The following is a 19,663-nucleotide window of genomic DNA, read 5'->3' as shown; positions in this document are numbered from 1 at the left end:
ATAAAGATAAAGCCGTGTGCCGCTTGATACCCCGGTACCCTGATACCCGGGGGAAACTGTTTTGTCTTAAGGCGCACCAGGGCGGCTGGGACAGAACTGAAGTGAACCATGGCCATGGCCATGGTATCTAAATTGGACGGGTTTACGACTTAATATAAATATACATAAGTGGCGACTCCGACGCACGCGAGGGGCAGCTGCAAATTAAAGCTTATTCATTCACCGATGTCTGACAGATTAAGGTGACGCTTGATGGGGTTTCAGAGATTAATATTTATTTTTCTATCAGCCGCTGGCTTATCGAGTGCACTATCAAACCACTTGGAATTCGCGCGAATATAAGGATGCAAACTGAATGATCCACAGGAAGTGGTTCCTAGAAGATGTAGCGCATAAACAGAGATGGCCATTCCATGGTGTAAACAAAGTCCGGCAAATCAGCTATGAACCGAATGGTAGTCTCATCCCTCTCGAAATCCTGGCTTACATAATGGCCAACAACGCCCAGCTCGAAAATCTGTCCATCCAATTGTCCATCGGATTTCTGAAAGTTAAATAATCGGTATATACTTTTCATAATATTTTTAACTGCAACTCACCATGAAGTCGATGTGGAATTTGAAAGGCGAGCTATCCACGCCGTAAGAGAAGTATATTTGATAGGGCGGTGAGTATTTATCTGGCTTGTCCAGCATTGTCCGTATAAAGGACCAATCCTCCACAGCTACTCCATCCAGTGGTCGTATATACAGACCCATGTGCGGTGGTCCAGAAAGTTCAAACTCGAATCTCGCAGAATTTCCCGATTTCGAGAGTGTTTTATTGAGAAGGTTCAGTTTTAGGTTTCCGGGCACAGCCACCTCCTCTTCGCGAGGTAGCCAAGCAGCACTGGAGATCCCCCTGCACCAGCTGCTCCAAAAGCAAGGTATTCCACACATAACGTACTTATCGCAGTATCCATCCACTGATGTAAGTCCGGTCAGGTTTACAGCGTAATCCTTGAGCGGACGGAGAGCTCGTCTGTCCTGGTAGTCAAAGTAGTAGCCTGAATCGTTTACGCTAATGTTACCATCGTATTCGTAAAACATTCGACGTGTTTGCTTTAAATAAGTTAAGTAAAATAATGTATTTAAAACGAGCTAAGAAACATACTTACCAGAAAATTTACACGCATCACACTGGTTTTGGGTCGATAGGGGAAACCCACCTCCGTAATCGAGATCATGCTGAATATAAAGGTCACCACGCCGAGGCAAATCAATAAATAGGGGGACCATCGGAACATGTTTATCAGGGGCACCTACTAAGTATGATTATGATCTGATGATTTGTAAGATCCAGCCTAATATTACCACAAAGCCCAGGGCGAAGTAAGTGCCCACAGCACAGATCAGGGCAATCAACATGTCGGGATTCGCAGAGTCCCGATTTCGACCCATCGCCGGAAAGAATATCACCAGGAATATGTAGAAAAGGTAGCAAAAGTACACGTATTGAAACAGCTGACTGATCTGCACGGTTAATACCCAGTAGTATCCTATATGAATTATAATAAGATTAGAAACGTGGTGCTACATCAAAATAACATATTCTACTTACCGCGATCATGCAGGGTTGTTAACAAATTAATTAATAAAGAGACGATGTAAAGAAACAAAGAAATCATACACATGTAAGGAATCCGCAGACCAATGGCAGTCAAAGCGATGGTCAGCAGAGACAGGACAACGCAATGGGCATGTAAACCCACGTACATTTGGTACGGATGGCTTATTTTGTCCTGAAATAAATGTAAAGTAGAGTTCTATATATTCCTATATATTCCACTTACATCTGACTTGAATGAGTGGTAAATTGAGGAGGGCAGCACCAATCCAATGATCGCAGGACATATGTAAAGACCAATCACCAACCAGTTGTTACTATAATAAGTCATTGTTCGATCGCTGACATCGTATAAAACCGACATTAATAAGGGTAAACCAATGCACAGAAGACAGCCCGCCAGATGCAATCCCAAATGACTGGCAAAGAGAATTGAAATCCTTCCTGCTGAAACCTCCGACACACAGGTCATCTTCCACAAGGAACAGCCAACGAGAAGAACACTTGCTACAGCAAAGCAATAGTTTAGGATTATGCCAGTCCTTTCCGTGTAGGTCACAAAGAAGAGTCCCAGGAAATCGAAGAAGACAGCATGTCCCGCACTGTGCTCCTGTAATGTTTAAAGATTAAATATTTAAATATTTTTTTAAATATACACACCTTTGTGTTATATAATTCCCTGGCATTGGATAAAGCTCGAACGAGAGATAGAATGTTTTCTCCGGTATTCTGAACAGCACGTCCTGGAACAACGTCGAAGCTATCGAAAGCCGTGTGATAAACGTATCCGTTGCTAAACTGCGCTATATCCAGTCCTTTAAAAACAAACAATTAGGATATGAATTTCTTAGTAGATGCCAAATGGATTACCGGGAATGTTTCCGTAATCTCGAAATATTCGGAAATCTGTATCAGAGGGCAGTATTCCGAACTGAAAGATCTCTTCAGCCAATGTAGAGGCAAACGGATGTTTCGAGTGCTGTTTATAATACTAAAATAAACCACATATAAGTGCAAATTATATGTTTATATCTATTAAGTACCTTCACTAGCCAGGGATTATTTGGACCACTCTGGAATAGGATATCTCGACCGCCGTTGCCACCAACTTCCAAATTGATAACTGCCCTTTGGGTAATAGTTTAGAAAGTTCTTTGATCTCTGACCTTAAACTTACTTGCAGTTTGCTGCCCATTTATGCTGGGTGATGAAGCCATGGGAGGCCTGTAGAGGATTCTCCTCGGCGCCATTGAACAAAAAGACTATTGGATGCATAAACCCGCTCTCGGAAATGGACATTTGACGCAAAACCTCCAACATAACTACAACCATTGTGCCATCATCTCCAGCACCTGCAAATAGCTACTAATTAGAAGATCATACATTCAAAGATTAGTTTAGTTAACCCACCTGGACTTCCTGGCTTCGTGTCGAAGTGACTGTTGATTAGCAGATAGGATGAGCTATTCGAATTCGCAGGGCTCAACTTGACGACCACATTCTGAATGCCCTGATAAATGCTGGTCATGGTTCCCACCACATAGGAACCCGTCGGCTGCTGTACGTCCACCTCCAAGTGAAAGAGGTCTCCGCGCATTTCGCTCCTAATCTTTTCCACCTCGTTTAAGAGAAATGCAACCGACGTCACCTCGTTCGCTGTGCTCCCAACCACCTTGGGTCCGATACGATCCAGTTCGTAGAGTATCTTCTGCGCTCTCTCGGCCACAAATTGGCCGGGCTTAAGTGGCTCGTCGGCCATGGTTACTCGATCTGGCAGTCGGTAGAAGAGCGGAAGTACGATGGCGTAGAATAGCGCCACCCACAGGAGGAGAAAGGAGGGTGCATAGTACCAGGGAAGCCTTCGCTTCAACTGCTTTTCCTTCGACAAGACATGGTACAGAACGGTGTCCGAAAAGCCTTCCTGGTTGAGTAAATGTGTGATAAATTTACATTGGAAAATGTTTACTTATATGTACTTGCTTTATCGCCGTCAGCCAGCACTTTCATATTTCCAGCTCGTTTCCGCGGGAAAAGAGAACTGTGTCGATGCCCAGCAGTCTCGCTACTGAATGCTTCTAGTTCACTCGATTCTTATACTCTTCAGTTCTTTAAGATAGCCCACAGAGCGGCGTGATAGGAAGCCAACAACAAAATGCATGGAAAACCAATCATACTATGATTTAGATGTTTTGAATACCCATAGTTGAAAGTTTGCTTGTTGATTTGGATCAACGCCACCAGAAATAATCGCACAATCTACACACGCAACTAAACGTAAGCGTTTGATTAATAAGTTTGTATGGTAACAGGGGAAATTCCATTACTCAAAACATTGCGCTTAATTATAATACTTAAATGTACGTTCTTAAGCTAACAGAGGCTCTTAACAGAGGTTCTTAATTACAAAAGGTAGCGAGATGTGCCATAAGTCCAGCAACTTAGAATATATAACGTTCATACAACGTAGGCCATTCCATAACGTGAGCAAAGTCGGGAAAATCGGATATGAACTTCAGGCCGGCAGCATCTCGATCATAATCGTAGCTAACAAAACTGGCAGCGAATCCTAGCTGGAAAGTTGGAGTGCTAAAGTCACCCGAGGATTTCTATGAAGAAGAGCGTTATTGTAGCAATATAAGGTTTATAGAAAGTTATTAAACTTACTGCAAAGTCAATATGAAACTTTAAGGGGGAATTATCCGAGCCGTAGGCGAAGAATATTTGATATGGCGGTGAGTAGGTGTCGGGTTCATCCAGCATGTTCCGAATGAACGACCAATCCTCCACTTCAACCCCATCCAGAGGTTGAATATACAGGCTCATGTGCGGTGGCCCCGAGATCTCGAACTCAAATCTGGCCACCTTTCCGGAGTCCAAGACTGCTTTGCCGAGAAGCTTTAGGGAAGTCGCACCTGGAATGGCCACCTCCTGCTCCCGAGGCAACCAATGGCTCTTGGTGCGGGTCTTACACCAACGGTGATTGAAGCAGGGAACTCCGCACATCAGGTACTCATCGCACTCGGAGGAGGTGCTAGCCAAGTCAGTTAGATTGACAGAGGTGTTCTCCAGTGGATAATAGAGACGACGATCCTGGAAGTCGAAGTAGTAGCCGGAATCACTGAGACTCACGGAGCCATCGTACTCATAGAAAATGCGCCGAACGTGCTGAAGGATTACAAGTGTTTTATGGGGAATGCACCTAGTTTGCAATGAAGCATACGTACCAGGAAGTGAATTCTCATCACGCTGGTCTTGGCACGATATGGAAAGCCCACCTCGGAAACCGCTATCATGCTGAATATAAACGTGACCACTCCCAATCCGAGCAGTGCCAATTTGGGCCAGCGGAATATGTTTATCAGAGGAGCCTATGTAACCACCGTGGATTAGATATATTTTCAGCTTACGCCTCATTCCTTACCACAAATCCCAGTGCAAAGAAAGTTCCAACCGCGCAGATCAAGGCGATCAGTAGATCAGGATTGGTGCCGTGTCCAAAACGTCCCAGCATGGGAAAGAAGACCAGGAGAAAAGTGTAGAACAGGTAGCAGAAGTACAGGAAGGGCACTAGTTGCAGGACTTGCACCAACAGCACCCAATAGTATCCTGCAAGTATATCCAAGTTACCAATCTAAGTGGGATTGTGGATTCCAATTGCCATGAGTTACCTCGATCGTGTAGAGTGCTGAGTAAATTAATCAACACAGCTCCTCCATAAAACAGCAAAGACATCATGCACAGATACGGAGTCCTTAGACTTATAGCAGTGAGGATAATGGCTATCAAGGACAGCAGCACGCAGTGCGCATGGAGGCTCATGTGTATGTGATTGGGGTGACTGATTTCGTCCTGCAAAGCAAGTCCTAAAAGTTAACATATATAGAATATAGAAAGTGCAGGCCACTCACATTCGGTTTTAGTGTGTAGTAGAGAGTCAAGGGCAGAATCTGGCCAATAATTGCTGGAACGATGAACAGCCCAATGACCAGCCAATTATTGCTGAAGTACGTCATGGAACGGTCTCCGGCATCGAACAAAACTGCCATCAGCAGCGGCAGCCCGAGACTGAGGATCATTCCCAGCACATGAAGGCCCAGGATTATGGCGAACCATATGGACACTCGTCCCATGGAGACATCCGATTCGCGACCCATCCTCAAAAGGGAGCAGACCACCAGAACCAAACTGGCAACGGCGATGCAGCAGTTAAGGACTATGCCAGTGGTTTCCGTGTAGTACACAAAGAATAGGCCCAGATAGTCAAAGAAAACAGCGTGTCCTTCGCTGTGATCCTGTCAAAAAAAAATCACAATAAATAATAAGTTGGGTTTCCCCAAAATCACTAATAACTCACCTCTGGATTCCTCATTTCAGGGGCATCGGCAAAAGCACGAACCAAAGATAAGGCATTTTCTCCAGAACTTTGTAGGGAATCAATGGGCACCGCCTGAACATTATCAAAAATGGTATGGTATACATAACCATTGCTGATTTGCGCCATGTCAAGACCTTTGGGAAAAACGTGTTCAGTACACAAGCGAGTGAAGCATTCGCGTGACCAACTCACCCGGCAGTTGTCCGTAGTCGCGAAAGATACGGAAATCCGTATCGGATGGCAAAATGCCAGACTGAAATATTTCCTCGGCCATTGTGGTGGCAAATGGATGTTTAGCATTCTGGTAATAGTACTACGGGTAGTAAATGAAATAAATATCCGATTATCAATAAATGCCGCTTTCTTCAAAGGCAATTTCATCCCGCTTGTTTCATCGATAAACAAGTATGATTTTGAATGTATATGTATAAACGGCTGATAACAGTGAGCATGGCAAAAAGTTTTCCCAGCAATTAGTCATGGTTGCATATGGTAAATACCTTGATCAGCCAGGGATTGTTCGGTCCACTCTGGAACAACAGGTCACGACCTCCGCTGCCTGCCACTTCCAGATTTATTAGAGCCCTGCAGAATTATCCTTCAAGTTGTAACTGCCAAATTCCAAAAACAACCCACTCACTTGCAGTTTTCCGCCCATTTATGTTGGGTGATAAAGCCGTGCGATGCCTCCAAAGGATTTTCCTCAGCTCCGTTGAACAGAAACACAATGGGATGCTCGAATGGGGTGTCCGATATGGCCACCTGGCGAAGGACTTCCAGCATGACGACAACCATGGTGCCATCGTCGCCGGAACCTAGAAGCAGGTTCTATTATTTCCCTTATAAAAAGAGCAGGATGTGTTGTAACCCACCAGGGCTGCTGGGCTTAGAATCAAAGTGACTGTTGACCAGCAGGTAGGATGAACTATTAGAGCTCCGGCTACTTATCTTAATAACCACATTCGTGACGCCCTGGTACATGTTCACCATCTGCCAATGCATGTAGGCGCCCGAGGGATGTTGGACATCCAGCTCCAGCTCGTAGAGATCACTGCGCATTGCCGCCCGGATGTTCTCCACCTCCTCCTCGAGAAAGGCCACCGTTGTCACCTCATTCGCCACACTGCCCACCACTTTGGGTCCGATCCTGTCGTATTTGTAGAGCAGCCTCTGCGCTCTCTCCGCCACAAATTGTCCAGGTTTACTCGATTCATGCGATATAAGGACGCTATCCGGCAGGCGATGGTACAAAGGATATACCACTGCGTAGAATAGAGCCACCCATAGGAGGAGAAAGGATGGTGCGTAGTACCAGGGTAATCTGTGCCTCCTCAGCTTTTGCTGCGATAAAACATTGACCAGTGCCACGTCCGAGTTACCAGCCGCAGACCGCTGTAAAGTCGATTAATGGGTTAATTACCACAAATTGATTTCTAAAATCAAAATTCACATTTTTCTCCCTCGACTTCATGTCGACAAATTGTAGTTTCTGATCGGTCGCGGATGTCGAACAGTTCCTTTGGCCAGTCGGGACTGAACTGAAAGTGCCATTGACTTGGGGCACCGAAAGTTGAAGGTGGACGGATATTATCAGCAGTGATTCGCACTTTGAATCCCATAAAGATAAATCGCTTTATGCACGCCATATAGCGTTCGATGCTAACGAGAATGTGACAAACGCGACGGTTACTTTCCAGTTGCTTCCCAGTTGGTTTTGCCGGTTTTGGTATCTAAATGGCAAGATTTATGGACTGCTATCTTTATACTCTATACTCACTTTAAACTAGATTGAAAGCATTGTTTTTGGCACGCTTGTTCTGCTCACCCAGTCACTACTACTGCCAATCACTCCATCGAAACTCTTATCTGTATGTCCACATGCGGTTGCTGCATATATTCTCGTCTGGGGCTTCTTCAGTGCCACATCTTATTGAGACCACAAAATGCCCAATAAGCTCCATATTAGGGTAGTTCAATGACAAAGTAATCAGTTATGGGGTTCAGATGTTTATTTCCATTACTTAAGAACATTGTGCAAACTTAAAATGCCTTCAGGCTTCTTCTTACAACAAAATTAAACGGTTGTACATTTTTATATAAAAAAGTTACATATCTGGCTTCACAGTCTAATTACAAAAGTCCATTGCAAAAATTACACATTATACAAAAAAACGACTCTGTTATATCTATCCTATCGATTTGTACTTGATCAGTGTGAGTCCGTGGTCTGCGATTATTGTCGCATCGACTCCATCAGTTTTTCCAGCAACTTGGCGAGATCACTTGCGTAGTGAACGCCTGTGTACTTATTCACTGTTTCCGAGAAGACCACCGACATCTCCACCCGAAGGCCAATCAGCAGTTTGAACAGCTTGGTGCCCCGCAGCATGCCCTTGTATTTGGCACCGAAGCCGAAGAGTTTCCACAGCATAAGGACAGCCAGGCGGTGCTCCTCGAAGGAGTGCAGCGCGTTTTTCTCGGATGTGGGTGCTTTTTGGACTTTCTGTTCCAAAATATCACGCAGCAGGTTAATAAAGTCTGCCAGCTCCACGAGCCGGGGGCGATTACCATTGAAGAAGCACATGTTGCGGAGTATACGAAGGCACAGGATCCGCTTGCGACTCAATGGAGGATTACGCCGAATGGTGTTTATAAGAGATTGAAGATGGCAAGCCTTGCCTCCTACGTCGTACCGGGAAAATACCTCCCAGAATCCGAGCCATGCAATCAGTACAGGTGGTCGCACTTTTGGATGTGTTGGGCCTGGGTTAGCAGGAAGGATTGTGTCAAACATATCCAGCAAATTCATTTTGGACAAACTCTGTCGACCCTCGACGCAGCAACAGCAATTTACCATAACCCTTAGTGCGGGCACCATATTCAGAGATGGCTCTTTGTTTGGAATCTCCTTCTTGGTGGTCTCGAAGTCAGCGACGCGAGCCATTAGGTGTAGCAGGGATTGGGCATGTCCCGACTGAAGGAGCGAGATCTGTTTACACATTTCGAATGAGTGCTCCGTAAGGAACATAATCAGCTGGACGGTAACCTTCTTTAACTGATACGAGTGCGATAACCAAGGCCAAATGCGGATGAGGATTTTGGCGATACTCGTAGCCATACTGGTCTGGATGATATCAGAAGTGGGCGAACTATGCCATTGGGAAAGCATGTTAATCAGTACTAAGAGATTGCCTATGATACTGTGCGCCTTGTGAGGTCCCACTCGCTTCACATAGACGGCGGCGTTTCCGATTTTTTCGTCATTGAGAAAATCGTCTAGAATGTGAACCACCTTGGCAAGCAGCTTCGTTTGTCCGGCTGCTTTCACGGCCCAGGGTGATACCTTAAGCAGTCCGCCGAGTGCTTCACAAACCTGCACGTGGCCCACTACAGGATGTTCCAAAAAGTTTGAGGTCTTGGGTAGATAGTAACAGTCAAAGAGCTGATCCAAGCGATGGAAAATTATGATAGCCGCATTAGTGGCCTGGATCGCATGGTTTGGAGTTTGCTTATTACCGTCCGAATAGTCCGAGAAGTCAATATCTATGTATCGCGATACAGCTTGCTCCTTGTTGGACTCGAAATGTTGTTTGCCATCTTTAGCAATATCTTCTTTATCAGGAGGCATATCACTGTATGCCAATTCGAACTGCTCCAACTCACTTAGCATGCTTCTATTATACCCAGCAGCTTGAGCTTTGGTGAACACCAGTGATAATGCTGACAGAGTAAAGCGCTGTAATGGCGAATTAATAAGCATCACATGCAATCCAAACTGGAAGAAATCAATGAATAGAGATGCCATATTCTTTATCTGGTCGATGAGAAATGAGTTCGAATTCGTGTCCATGCAGAATATGTGAAACATCTTAAATAGCGGAATCACCATGTACTCGGGACATTCCAAACTCAAAACATCGTTGATCAGCGTTAAATAATTCTGCAAGAATACAAAATCTCGACAAATCGTCATCTGAAGGAACTCATAGTTATTAGCGTAGCACATCGAGTACAACTCACAAATTTGTGATGCACACAGTTCCACAAGCGGAATCGAACAGGACACCTGCGACTTAAGTGTTTTCATCACATCGCTGAGACCAGTCATAAAGCTGTGCCCGCACAGCGTGGCACACCACTCCGGCTTCATGGCCACCATCTTGGAGCATATGGCAACATAGCAGCTAATTACTTCACACGAATGCCGCTCACCAACTATCTGCTCGAACATCCAGGGAGTGTCGTGAATTGATTTCAGCGCATTATAGGCGGTCTTTAGCATGTCATGATTCCGCAACAATTCCAAGCTACTTTCGGCACCAATGGTCGGCATCAGCAGGATAAATACTCGTCCGGCCAACTCCCTGACCAGCATCATTTCGTGGGTATCCATCAGAGTGGTTAAACAGCAAGCAGGCAGTCCGCCGGGTAGAAAGTCCAGGCGAGTCAGAATTTCTGCTACCTGAGAGGCACAGATGGTTATCCAATTGGCCAACGATACCCAGGACAATGCACGCACTTCACTGTCACCGTGCCCGCAAAGTGTTAGGAAATAGCGCAAGACCTTATATGAAGCTCCGACATCCTTTGGGATACAGTCCTTGATAGACGCCTTTGGCTCCAGATATATTACATGGAGCTGAAGCTGACAGATAATGTACAGGCAGTCCCGCTGCCACTCGGATCCGGTTTGAGTTGAGGTACGCAAATTGCTGGACAACTGGATAAAATGCTGAGCGTAGCTCTGCGGACAAAAATTCAAGGTAAGAAATTAATATTTAATGATGATGATCCTGTACTCACCATCAACTGAGGCTTACTTAATTTCAGATTTCGCTCGCTTACAAAGCGCATGATGCAAAGCATGCAGCGAACGTGCTGAAGCTGCCGCAATTCAAAGTGCGTCTTGGCCAAGGTACTTAGCTGCATAAAGATCTTGCCATACCAGTTCATCGTATCATCATTAAGCTCGTTGGACAGAAGCTGCATAATGCACTGGCAAATCAGGAACAGCTTATCCAGAGGAATTTGGCGATCGTGCAGGAGTAAGTGGAAGCTGTGATGATGATCCGTTTCCAGAGCGTAGCTCAGGCCGTCCATAGCTTGCTGCTGGCTGAAGCGAATGCATGTTACGCACAGATCCAGCATGGACTTGTACAGCTCTTCATCCGCTTCGTTGCCCGGCGCCAAGCGGATGTACTTATTTATTAACTTCCACAAGTTCTCAGCCACCGTGGAACTTATCGAGTTTCGCAGAACCACGAGATATAGCTGAATGACCGACACGGTTTTTTGCAGATCCTCGTGTTTGCTGCAATTTTCGGCTGCAATAAACTGGTAACCTAGCTGCTCACTCAAGTTTGAGGATCTTATTAATGCCAAATCGGCCATTTTTATCTTAAGTGACTCCCTTATGTCCAAAGAGCTCATAGACTCCAAGGTAATGCTGGATGGAACCTGGCAAACGCGATGGGCCATATACAGTCGCCAATGCTGTGCAGCTTTTGCCCTATCTAGCCCGAAATGCGTCTCCTCCAGATTTAGTTGCAATTCTATTCCTTCCGTAGCGGCAGTGGGTATGACTTTAAGTTCAATTTCATAGTTTACAGGCAGAATCATGGGTTCCATATTCGCATTCAGCACCAGTTTGTCTTCAGTGGAGGTGATAAAATTATGAAACAGCATTTGGAACAGGCATATACTGACATCCTGGCGCAACTGAGCCTTGTGGGGGAACAAGTATAAAGCCCTCAGCAGTAAAATGTACACCCCGAATGTGTTCGCGATTTCTAATCGAAACTCAGCGTCATGGAACAGAAGCTTCATCAGGATACTCACAGTGGGCAACAGAATATCAGTATCGCTCCCCTTTTTCAATGCGTAGTTCAGCGACTCCATAATCAGTCGATATCCGTCCTCCTTTGTGGAGAATTCCTCACAAGCTCTCCAGTTTCGAAGCAAGACATTTAATTGAGTCATTGTTGACTTTCGGATATTCAACTTTATGTCCTTGGTCTGGAGTAAACGGAACAGGGCGTCCAAGCTGCGCTGACCTTGAAACCGCTCATCAGAGCATTCGATGAAAATGCTTCTATAACAGACTGCTGGTTGAATAATGCAGAGATCGTTGGCGATCTGCTCAATCGGTGCGTTGCTTGCGGTGGACATATATCTATTCGTTTGATCCTGACATTGCAGCACGTAAGCGATTGTAGTAGTGGCCTCGCTCCTAATCTCGCCATTCGGATGGAACATGAAGTAAACGTACCCGCGCAGCATCATTTGCGGATCCAAACGGCTGGAGTCCGGCTCTAACACGTCCCATATGACGTTGTGCAATATCTTGTCGGTAACCGATCTGCAGACCAGCAGAGGCAGCACGGGGAGTAGCAACGGGAAAACAACGTTGAAGTCCTGCGGAGCTAGCATAGCGTTTAGCTTCATAATCATTATAGGATAGTCGAGGCACCACTGCCGCATACGTTCCGAAGTACATGCTTCCGAACTCTGAGTTATCATTCTGCGTAACATCAGAGGAGATAGCGGCACGCCTAAGATATGCTGACGAACCAGATCCACATTGCTGCAGCCCGTCATATAGACTGTCTTGTTCATAAAGGAATGAAAATGGGCCACGGTGGATTTTATCATTAAACGATATGTAAGCGATCGGAGCTTGATATCAGGCAAATCAATGAGGGTGTAAAGCAGCTCATCCGCCTCCTTTCTTAGCGTTTTATTGCCCGCGTAGAATGGAATGCACTGCACAACAGCTTCGAAGAGCTGCTTTACCAATGTCTCGCTGCGCAGTTGGACGATCACATGGCACACCTGTCTGTGCTTCTTGATTAGCTCCGACCCAGTCAGTTCGGTGTTCGGTTGTAATTGATTTAGGGCCACGCTGTAGGCCCGCTTCAGCTTGATCAACTGGTCGTCAGGTGATGGTCCAGAATCCAAAGACCATATTAGACTTTTTAGCGCCTCCATGCGCTCGGGTATGCAAGACACGTAAGCGCTGTCCAAAATTATGGGTTGGATGAGTGCTTTGGCTTGACGCCGATCTATGTGTTTGTCATAGTTTATATTTAGGGCCACCATATCGTGCAGAACGCCGTTAAGGATCAGCGATTGCAGGCGGGGAATCCTGAGCGAGTCCATCAGCTGGGTCATGATACTCCCTTCTACACTGTTACAGTACGCCAGCAGCCTATTGACCACGTCCGAGATGAGCGTAATGCTCACTACAGGAATTTTTGAGCTGAGAACATCATAGGTCCGCACAATTTCCACGATCAGCTCCATAATGTGCCAGTTGTCGGCTGTGCAGCTCAACAGCAACGGACGAATTAGCGCCATGCAATTGTCTAGCAGAATTACCAAGGCGCTCCCCACCTTCAGTTGCTTGGGGCGCGACGGAGGCTCGAAGCTGGCCGCGTAGCTCAGAGTGTTTCGGCGCAACAAGACGCGATGCTGCAGCAGCCGCAGACAGGAAATTAGTGCCCGGTTCACATGTAGCAAGCTGCCGTCTTTCCTCGTTTGCAACTGAACCAGATGCAAGAATACGAACGGTGGCTGCAGAAAGTACTCGATTGGGTAGTCGCCCATGCGGATGATCAGTTCGGTGAGCTGCAACTGCAACTCAACGCCATTTCGTGGCATATCAATCATGTTCTTCATGGTGGCCACATCGTCCAAGCACGGATAAGACCAGGCGGGCTCGTAATCCCCCGGTTTGAGATTGTCGTAAATATGATTCGAACTGCTGTCTTCGGATTCAGTTTCCTGACTGGGAATGCCATTTGAACTAAGGCTGGAGACGCTTGGCGTCACCCGGTCTATTTTGTACTTCTCGAGAAGCAGCAAGCTTATATCATCCAGCAATTCGCTGATTCGCTTGGACTCCTGCTTGTGTAGCACTCGACGAACCTTCTCCACCTCGGCCTTGAAGCGCTCGTAGGGAATCTTGCGAATCACCGCCTCGGCGTACTCGGATCGAAGGAGTTCCATAATCATGGCCAGCACACGGTCGGGCACCAGCGGTGGTGTGTACCCGAACCAGCGGATGAGCTGTTTCAGCAGCAGTACCGGCTTGAACTGTATCGGCTCGCCCAGTTGCAGGCACCTGATGAATCTTGTCTCAATCTGGTCGAGCGCGCGCATACGGATCTCCTCCGATTCGCTAGTCAGCTTGGTCAGCTGCCCCTCCCCCAGCTGGAGGGCCAGGCTCTGTTTGGTAAACATTTCCTTAGACTAATACTACCCGACTTATTGTTCCTTTCACTTCTCTTCCAAGCAGCAAATGTTTTAGGATGTCATTTTTGAAAGCGTCAAACTCGAATTTTGGCTGGCGTTGCCACCCTGCTTGAGGGTGCGTTCCCTGCATAGGGTCTAAAAATACTAAGCAAATTAAAATAGTGTTTCTCCACCTGGCACCTCGCATCAGCAACAACGAACAATATTTCGCATCAATCTCTTATTGCTCCCTAGAAATTAGGTGCGTATTAAATATAAATATTTTAACATTTTCACACACAATAAACAAATACTTGAACTCAAGTCCCTTTTTGTATAAGAACTTTTATTCATTTAACTGTTTTATTTTTATATTATTTATTACTTAATAATCTAATACCAATTAATTTTGCGTCTGAAATATGTCATATTTCAATAAAAAATAAACTAAGCGTATTAAATTTCCAAATTTGTGTATCGATAATTTGGTCGCAACCGAGCTTGTTATTTTTCAGCATGGCAAGCACGGTCACGCTAGCGCTGTAGGTTTAAAAAAATCGCCCATCTGATTGGACTTGAGTTTGTGCTTAGCGGGTAAATAATAGAGTTTGTTTGCCGTTGCGGTCGAGAACTAGACTTTTCTCTGTGTGCGTATAGTTGCTTATCTTGGGTTTCATATCGTTTTGTTTACGTGCCGCTCCAAAGTGTAGCTGTGCGATTGTGAATACAGCCAAACGCTCTGTAACCGCTAATCATTGTTCGCCAACCGGTTATTTGCAATTTAAACTTGTACAAAGTGCGATTTCTGATCATTCATATCCTTGTGACCCATTCATTGAACAATGAAAAAGGCTCCCTCGTGACGTCATCGGTTTTATTGTGTTGTTTTACGTTTCTGTTTTTGTTTGCTTTATTTTTGAGGCAAACAAACTTTACTCACACATACATGTGCACAGTGTACGCACATAGCGCCAAATGACACTTGATGAATTCGTAGTGCAAACAAAGCAGATGCTGGAAATGGAAATGGAAATAGCGAAATAATGTCACTGGCGCACGCCCGGGTAACTCCCTCGCCCCGATGCCGCCACTACCGCACCCCACAAACCATTTCGCCGGTCGCAACCTTCGCTTTTCCACCTTTTGCGTACATATGTGTATGTACATATCCCACCATCCAGTTGGAAATCAATGGCCCGTCTACTCTTTTCTAATTAGAAATGGCATGCAACTGGAATTGACATTCCAATTAGACGTCGCTCGAGAAATTTACAATTGCCTCTTTTGGCCACTGAGCCAAAAAGGGGAGCTAAGCAACAAGTTCATTATTATTTATGGCTAATCTTATCGGATTGCCACTTAAGTGCCCGATTATTGGACCATTATCGTCCCGCATCTCCACGCACTGAACTTCGACCGACTGAAGCGAAAAAGATTTATATTGCACCAGGAAAATGTTTACCATTTGATTTGTGTCACTGCAACCCATTAGTAGCAAACTTTTAATGGCTTATAAAAGCAATTCCCTTAAATATTATGACGGAGTTCTTGAAAACGCCCGCATGAGACTTTGAGCTGCTATTGAAGTTATTCTGAATTCCTATTTGTAACTTTGAAATACTAAACACCCGGCTTTGCTGTACATTTTTAACATTTCTAGCTTAAAAACTAATTTAAAATAATTGCCATTCATTAAACAGATTGCTTTGAACTTCATATATCATGCTCTTAGCAATTTTACCCATTTTATTCGTTTGTTATTCAAATTCGCGAGCAGACAAATTGTCACCTCCCCCTTGAATATTCACCCCACCCGCAATTTGAAAGTGCGAACTTGATTATAATGCACTCACTGCATTCAAAATTCGAATGTCTGGCAGTTCAATTAGCAGACTGCGATATGTTGAAAGGCACTCTTAATAGAATAATCAAATCGTAACAATATATTATTATTATTATTATTATGTAGATAAGCACAAGGCGATAGGAAGTGGGAACTTTGAGTTCCACTAATCATTCACGAAGCACTTTTCGGATTGTTCAAGACCGACTAGTTCAATTGTTGCTCTATTTTTTATGGCAAACGAATGGCATAAACAAACAGCTGCGACCTGTGACTCACTCCGCTTATCAGTTGGTTGTTTTTTTTCTTTTTCTGTAGAACCATTTGGAGTACTGATGTGGATATGGTTAACGACCCGGCTGTTTAGTGAGCTGGCGGGGATCGGCTTTTGGGCAATTCACTCTCCGTGGTCTGCTGAAGTTTCCCCCTTTGTGGCATTATCTTCTCGTGTTTAAGCAGCGAATTAGCTGTCTGAGGCGCACTCCTGATAAGATAATGAAGTAAATCCAGATTCTGGCCGGGCATATGGCCCCCTTGAACATTATACTGCCCCGATTCCAGCTCTATATATCAACCATATATCTATGTGTATATGTACATATATCCGATGCCTTAAAAGTTTCCATTGTTCGCTTTTTGTAAACAGCGAAATGTTTACGACTTGAACAGTAAAGTCGTTTGTTTAAACAACTTTTTCCAGAACAGCTTTTTCCTTTGGCTTTTCCTCGCCATCGGGAAACACACGTTTTCCCCAATAAAATATGTATATTGTCATTATTTGCTGAATCTTAGCGCACTTTTAAGTTCCTTTGTTTGTTTTGGGACCAATATAATGATCACGGTTTCCTACTCATATGTATGCACTTTAGAGCAATGTTCTACGTTTCGAATTTTCCATATTTCCCGCGTGCTTTTGTGAATCCATCTATCCATGAGTCACACACAGGTGTGGACTTGGCCTATCTGGGAATGGGAGACCCCAATTAATTGCCGGGCTATTAAACTATGTGTCGGCACAGACGCTAATAAATCGATTGCCCTCAGATGTGTGAAAAGCACTACAACTATGAGTACTGTCTTTATTTTTAATAATATTGTCACCAATTTCAATTATTATTGTAGATAAATAAATAATGCTAAATAATATTTTAAATCATGAGACTTGAACATGATCATGAACACACGCAATAATTCAAGTCATACATAAATAGAAATTTTCCGTTTCGATTCCATGGAACTTTCATACATTGCGTAAAACCAATTGTATCCATAAAATGAATTGCCGACTTTAATGACTTAATTACCAATCATAAATCCAGAACGAGCTATTTTGACCCAATATTGTATTTCTACTGATTTGTTGTTTATTTCTTCCTGTTGCTATATAAAGTCTTATAGAAGTGTACAAAATATCCATGATAAACCAGTTTAAATTGCGAATAAACCTCACTTAAAGTATGCCTTCCCTTATTTAAGTTTTTTTGTTCTCGTTTCAACATTCCAGAGCAATAACACATGGGCCAGGGCAAAGTACACAGCCACCAACACCCGCAGTTCCAATTCTGAGTCCAAGTAGCTGAGCTTCTTCAGGCGCACATTCCTTAGAATCCCACGAAATGGCGAAGAGCGTGCCACTGGCCCAGGCCATTGGTGGTTACATTTTCGGCATTCTGCAGACCTGCATTCGATTCGTTTTCCGGCTAATCTATGGCCAAAAGGGTGAGAGTGTTCCACCGATCACAGATGCCATTCTTTTGGAGTCGGCCACATCGTTGGCACGGAAAATCCGCAACCAGGAGGTGAGTGTGTGCAATAGTTTCTTCTACAAAACACCTAACTTACTCTCATTTTGAGCAGCTAAGCAGTGTCCAGGTCCTGGAGTCTTTTATCCGACGCATCAAGGAGGTGAACCCCATTCTGAACTGCGTCGTGGATGAGCGCTACGATCAAGCTCTCAAGGAGGCAGCCGAGGCAGATGCCCTGGTCAAGTCTGGACAATACAGCACGGAGGAGTTGGCGAAGCAGAAGCCTTTTCTGGGCGTGCCCATTACCACCAAGGATTGCATATCCGTCAAGGGTGCGTAGCTCCCATAAGTTTTTCATATGGATTACCATTGCTATAGCTCAACCATTTGTTTGGCTTTAGGCATGCTGCACACAGCTGGACTCTTCGAACGTCGGGATGTGCGTGCTGCGCGGGATGCGGACGCCATGGCCTTGATGCGCAAGGCGGGAGCCATTCCCATTGCCCTCACAAATGTTTCCGAGGTGTGCATGTGGTGGGAGAGCAACAATACGGTGCACGGCAGGACAAGGAATGCCTACGACACGAACCGCATTGTCGGTGGCTCCAGCGGTGGCGAGGGCTGCATACAGTCGGCGGCTGCCTCCGCCTTTGGCTTGGGCTCCGACATTGGTGGCTCCATTCGCATGCCAGCCTTTTTCAATGGCATCTTTGGCCACAAGCCCAGCAAGTTGGTCGTCTCCAATGTCGGTCAGTTCCCCGCGCCCTTCAGTGCCGAGCAGAACTCTTTCCTCGGCCTGGGACCCATGTCACGGTTTGCCGAGGACCTGCGACCCATGCTAAAGATTATGGCTGGCGAGAAGGCGGCCCTGCTTAATCTGGACGAGGATGTGGACCTAACCAAAATGAAGTTTTTCTACCAGGAGTCCGATGGCGGCGGCCGCTTGGTTTCCGCCGTTGATCCAGACTTGAGAGAGGTAAGATCAATTTCTTTCTTTCTGAATCAAATCCTCTAATCTGGAATCTTTCTTGCTGCAGGCCATGAACCGCGTGGCGCAGCACTTGAGGGAGAAGTTCGGCAATCAGAAAGTGGAGCGCATCCAGCTGCCCCACTTCCGGCAGTCGGCGGCCATTTGGTTCGCCAACATGCGCGACGACAGTGGCCATGGATTCGCCTACCAGCTGGGCAACCTGAATCATGACATCAACACGTACCTGGAGCTCTTCAAGTGGTTCTTCGGCGCTTCCAAGCACACATTCATTGGCCTGTCGACAGCTATCATGGATAGTGCACAGTGCAAGCACGGATCTCCCAAGTACGATCATCTGGTGCGCAAGCGAAATGAGCTGAGGGAGGAGCTGCAAAGCCTGCTGAGCGATAATGGTGTGCTAATCTATCCCACGCATCCCACGGTGGCTCCATACCACAATGAGCCCATTACGCGACCCATTAACTTTGCCTACACTGGTATTGTCAATGTGCTGGGCTTCCCGGCCACCGCTGTGCCGCTGGGCAAGCTGGGCAGCGAGGGTCTGCCGCTGGGCGTACAGATCATCGCCAACTTCAACCAGGATCGACTGTGTTTGGCCGTTGCCGAGGAATTGGAGCGAGCCTTTGGCGGCTGGGCCAAGCCCGAAGTTCGGCTCTAGGAGCAGTCTCAAACGAATGCATACGTGCAAGTATGCAGCTTAGCTAGCTTTTAGATAGTAGTGGTCAGGTGAACGTCCTGGTCTCCCCCCACCCAATACTAACTACACCCACCCACCCGAGCATTCGCCTGGCGATGAAAGGTATTCCTTGTGTACTCCAGTGCCTCATTGTAATATCAATTTTCGATGTGGATTTATCTATTTTGTATGTGTT

General features: G+C 45.6%; 4 protein-coding genes across 8 annotated transcripts; 1 reads left to right on the top strand and 3 right to left on the bottom strand.

The window, feature by feature from the left end:
• Positions 1-258: 258 nt before the first annotated feature.
• Positions 259-3,765, bottom strand: LOC6608818 (endoplasmic reticulum metallopeptidase 1). Of its 4 annotated transcripts, none has more exons than XM_032715533.1 (12): positions 3,586-3,683; positions 3,016-3,526; positions 2,783-2,957; positions 2,649-2,733; positions 2,476-2,596; positions 2,266-2,420; positions 1,832-2,215; positions 1,600-1,780; positions 1,353-1,537; positions 1,157-1,300; positions 600-1,100; positions 259-544 (listed from the first exon to the last, which is right to left on the bottom strand). In XM_032715533.1, exons 1-12 carry the CDS (start codon positions 3,610-3,612, stop codon positions 377-379), a joined length of 2,637 nt encoding a protein of 878 aa, XP_032571424.1. In that variant the 5' UTR covers positions 3,613-3,683; the 3' UTR covers positions 259-376. The 4 variants fall into 4 exon arrangements, with proteins under 4 accessions (XP_032571424.1, XP_032571425.1, XP_032571426.1 ...); XM_032715534.1 differs by having other exon boundaries at positions 3,582-3,615; XM_032715535.1 differs by lacking the exons at positions 3,016-3,526; positions 3,586-3,683 and having other exon boundaries at positions 2,649-2,728; positions 2,783-2,950.
• A 105-nt stretch (positions 3,766-3,870) lies between these two features.
• Positions 3,871-7,531, bottom strand: LOC6608817 (endoplasmic reticulum metallopeptidase 1). Its single transcript, XM_032715532.1, has 12 exons — positions 7,431-7,531; positions 6,853-7,372; positions 6,621-6,795; positions 6,481-6,565; positions 6,173-6,293; positions 5,960-6,114; positions 5,514-5,897; positions 5,274-5,454; positions 5,027-5,211; positions 4,830-4,973; positions 4,270-4,770; positions 3,871-4,211 (listed from the first exon to the last, which is right to left on the bottom strand). Exons 1-12 carry the CDS (start codon positions 7,449-7,451, stop codon positions 4,044-4,046), a joined length of 2,640 nt encoding a protein of 879 aa, XP_032571423.1. The 5' UTR covers positions 7,452-7,531; the 3' UTR covers positions 3,871-4,043.
• A 440-nt stretch (positions 7,532-7,971) lies between these two features.
• LOC6608816 lies at positions 7,972-14,221 on the bottom strand. Its single transcript, XM_032715729.1, has 2 exons — positions 10,784-14,221; positions 7,972-10,724 (listed from the first exon to the last, which is right to left on the bottom strand). The coding sequence occupies exons 1-2, from the start codon at positions 14,219-14,221 to the stop codon at positions 8,214-8,216; spliced, it is 5,949 nt and encodes a 1,982-aa protein (XP_032571620.1). The 3' UTR covers positions 7,972-8,213.
• Positions 14,222-14,710: 489 nt separating this feature from the next.
• LOC6608814 (fatty-acid amide hydrolase 2-A) lies at positions 14,711-19,469 on the top strand. 2 transcript variants are annotated; one of them, XM_032715141.1, is made up of 5 exons: positions 14,711-14,806; positions 17,560-17,854; positions 17,913-18,132; positions 18,202-18,776; positions 18,838-19,469. In XM_032715141.1, exons 2-5 carry the CDS (start codon positions 17,672-17,674, stop codon positions 19,447-19,449), a joined length of 1,590 nt encoding a protein of 529 aa, XP_032571032.1. In that variant the 5' UTR covers positions 14,711-14,806; positions 17,560-17,671; the 3' UTR covers positions 19,450-19,469. The 2 variants fall into 2 exon arrangements, with proteins under 2 accessions (XP_032571032.1, XP_002033528.1); XM_002033492.2 differs by having other exon boundaries at positions 14,761-14,859.
• The last annotated feature ends 194 nt before the right edge of the window (positions 19,470-19,663 follow it).

The sequence above is a fragment of the Drosophila sechellia genome, chromosome 2R (genome assembly GCF_004382195.2).
Source record: "Drosophila sechellia strain sech25 chromosome 2R, ASM438219v1, whole genome shotgun sequence".
Lineage (NCBI taxonomy): Eukaryota > Metazoa > Arthropoda > Insecta > Diptera > Drosophilidae > Drosophila > Drosophila sechellia.
The sequence above is the reverse complement of the archived record's forward strand: the minus strand, read 5'-3'. Positions and strand labels throughout refer to the sequence as shown.

Coding starts and splice junctions, on each gene's coding strand:
- LOC6608814 (XM_032715141.1), top strand. CDS start 17,672: ATGGCGAAGAGCGTGCCACTGGCCCAGGCCATTGGTGGTTACATTTTC. Junction 18,133..18,201: donor GGATTGCATATCCGTCAAGG/GTGCGTAGCTCC, acceptor GTTTGGCTTTAG/GCATGCTGCACACAGCTGGA. Junction 18,777..18,837: donor TTGATCCAGACTTGAGAGAG/GTAAGATCAATT, acceptor TTCTTGCTGCAG/GCCATGAACCGCGTGGCGCA.
- LOC6608816 (XM_032715729.1), bottom strand. CDS start 14,221: ATGTTTACCAAACAGAGCCTGGCCCTCCAGCTGGGGGAGGGGCAGCTG. Junction 10,725..10,783: donor TAAGTAAGCCTCAGTTGATG/GTGAGTACAGGA, acceptor TTTTGTCCGCAG/AGCTACGCTCAGCATTTTAT.
- LOC6608818 (XM_032715533.1), bottom strand. CDS start 3,612: ATGAAAGTGCTGGCTGACGGCGATAAA. Junction 2,216..2,265: donor GGGAATTATATAACACAAAG/GTGTGTATATTT, acceptor TAAACATTACAG/GAGCACAGTGCGGGACATGC. Junction 1,781..1,831: donor ACCACTCATTCAAGTCAGAT/GTAAGTGGAATA, acceptor CATTTATTTCAG/GACAAAATAAGCCATCCGTA.
- LOC6608817 (XM_032715532.1), bottom strand. CDS start 7,451: ATGAAGTCGAGGGAGAAAAAT. Junction 6,796..6,852: donor TTCTAAGCCCAGCAGCCCTG/GTGGGTTACAAC, acceptor ACCTGCTTCTAG/GTTCCGGCGACGATGGCACC. Junction 6,115..6,172: donor CGACTACGGACAACTGCCGG/GTGAGTTGGTCA, acceptor TTTTTCCCAAAG/GTCTTGACATGGCGCAAATC.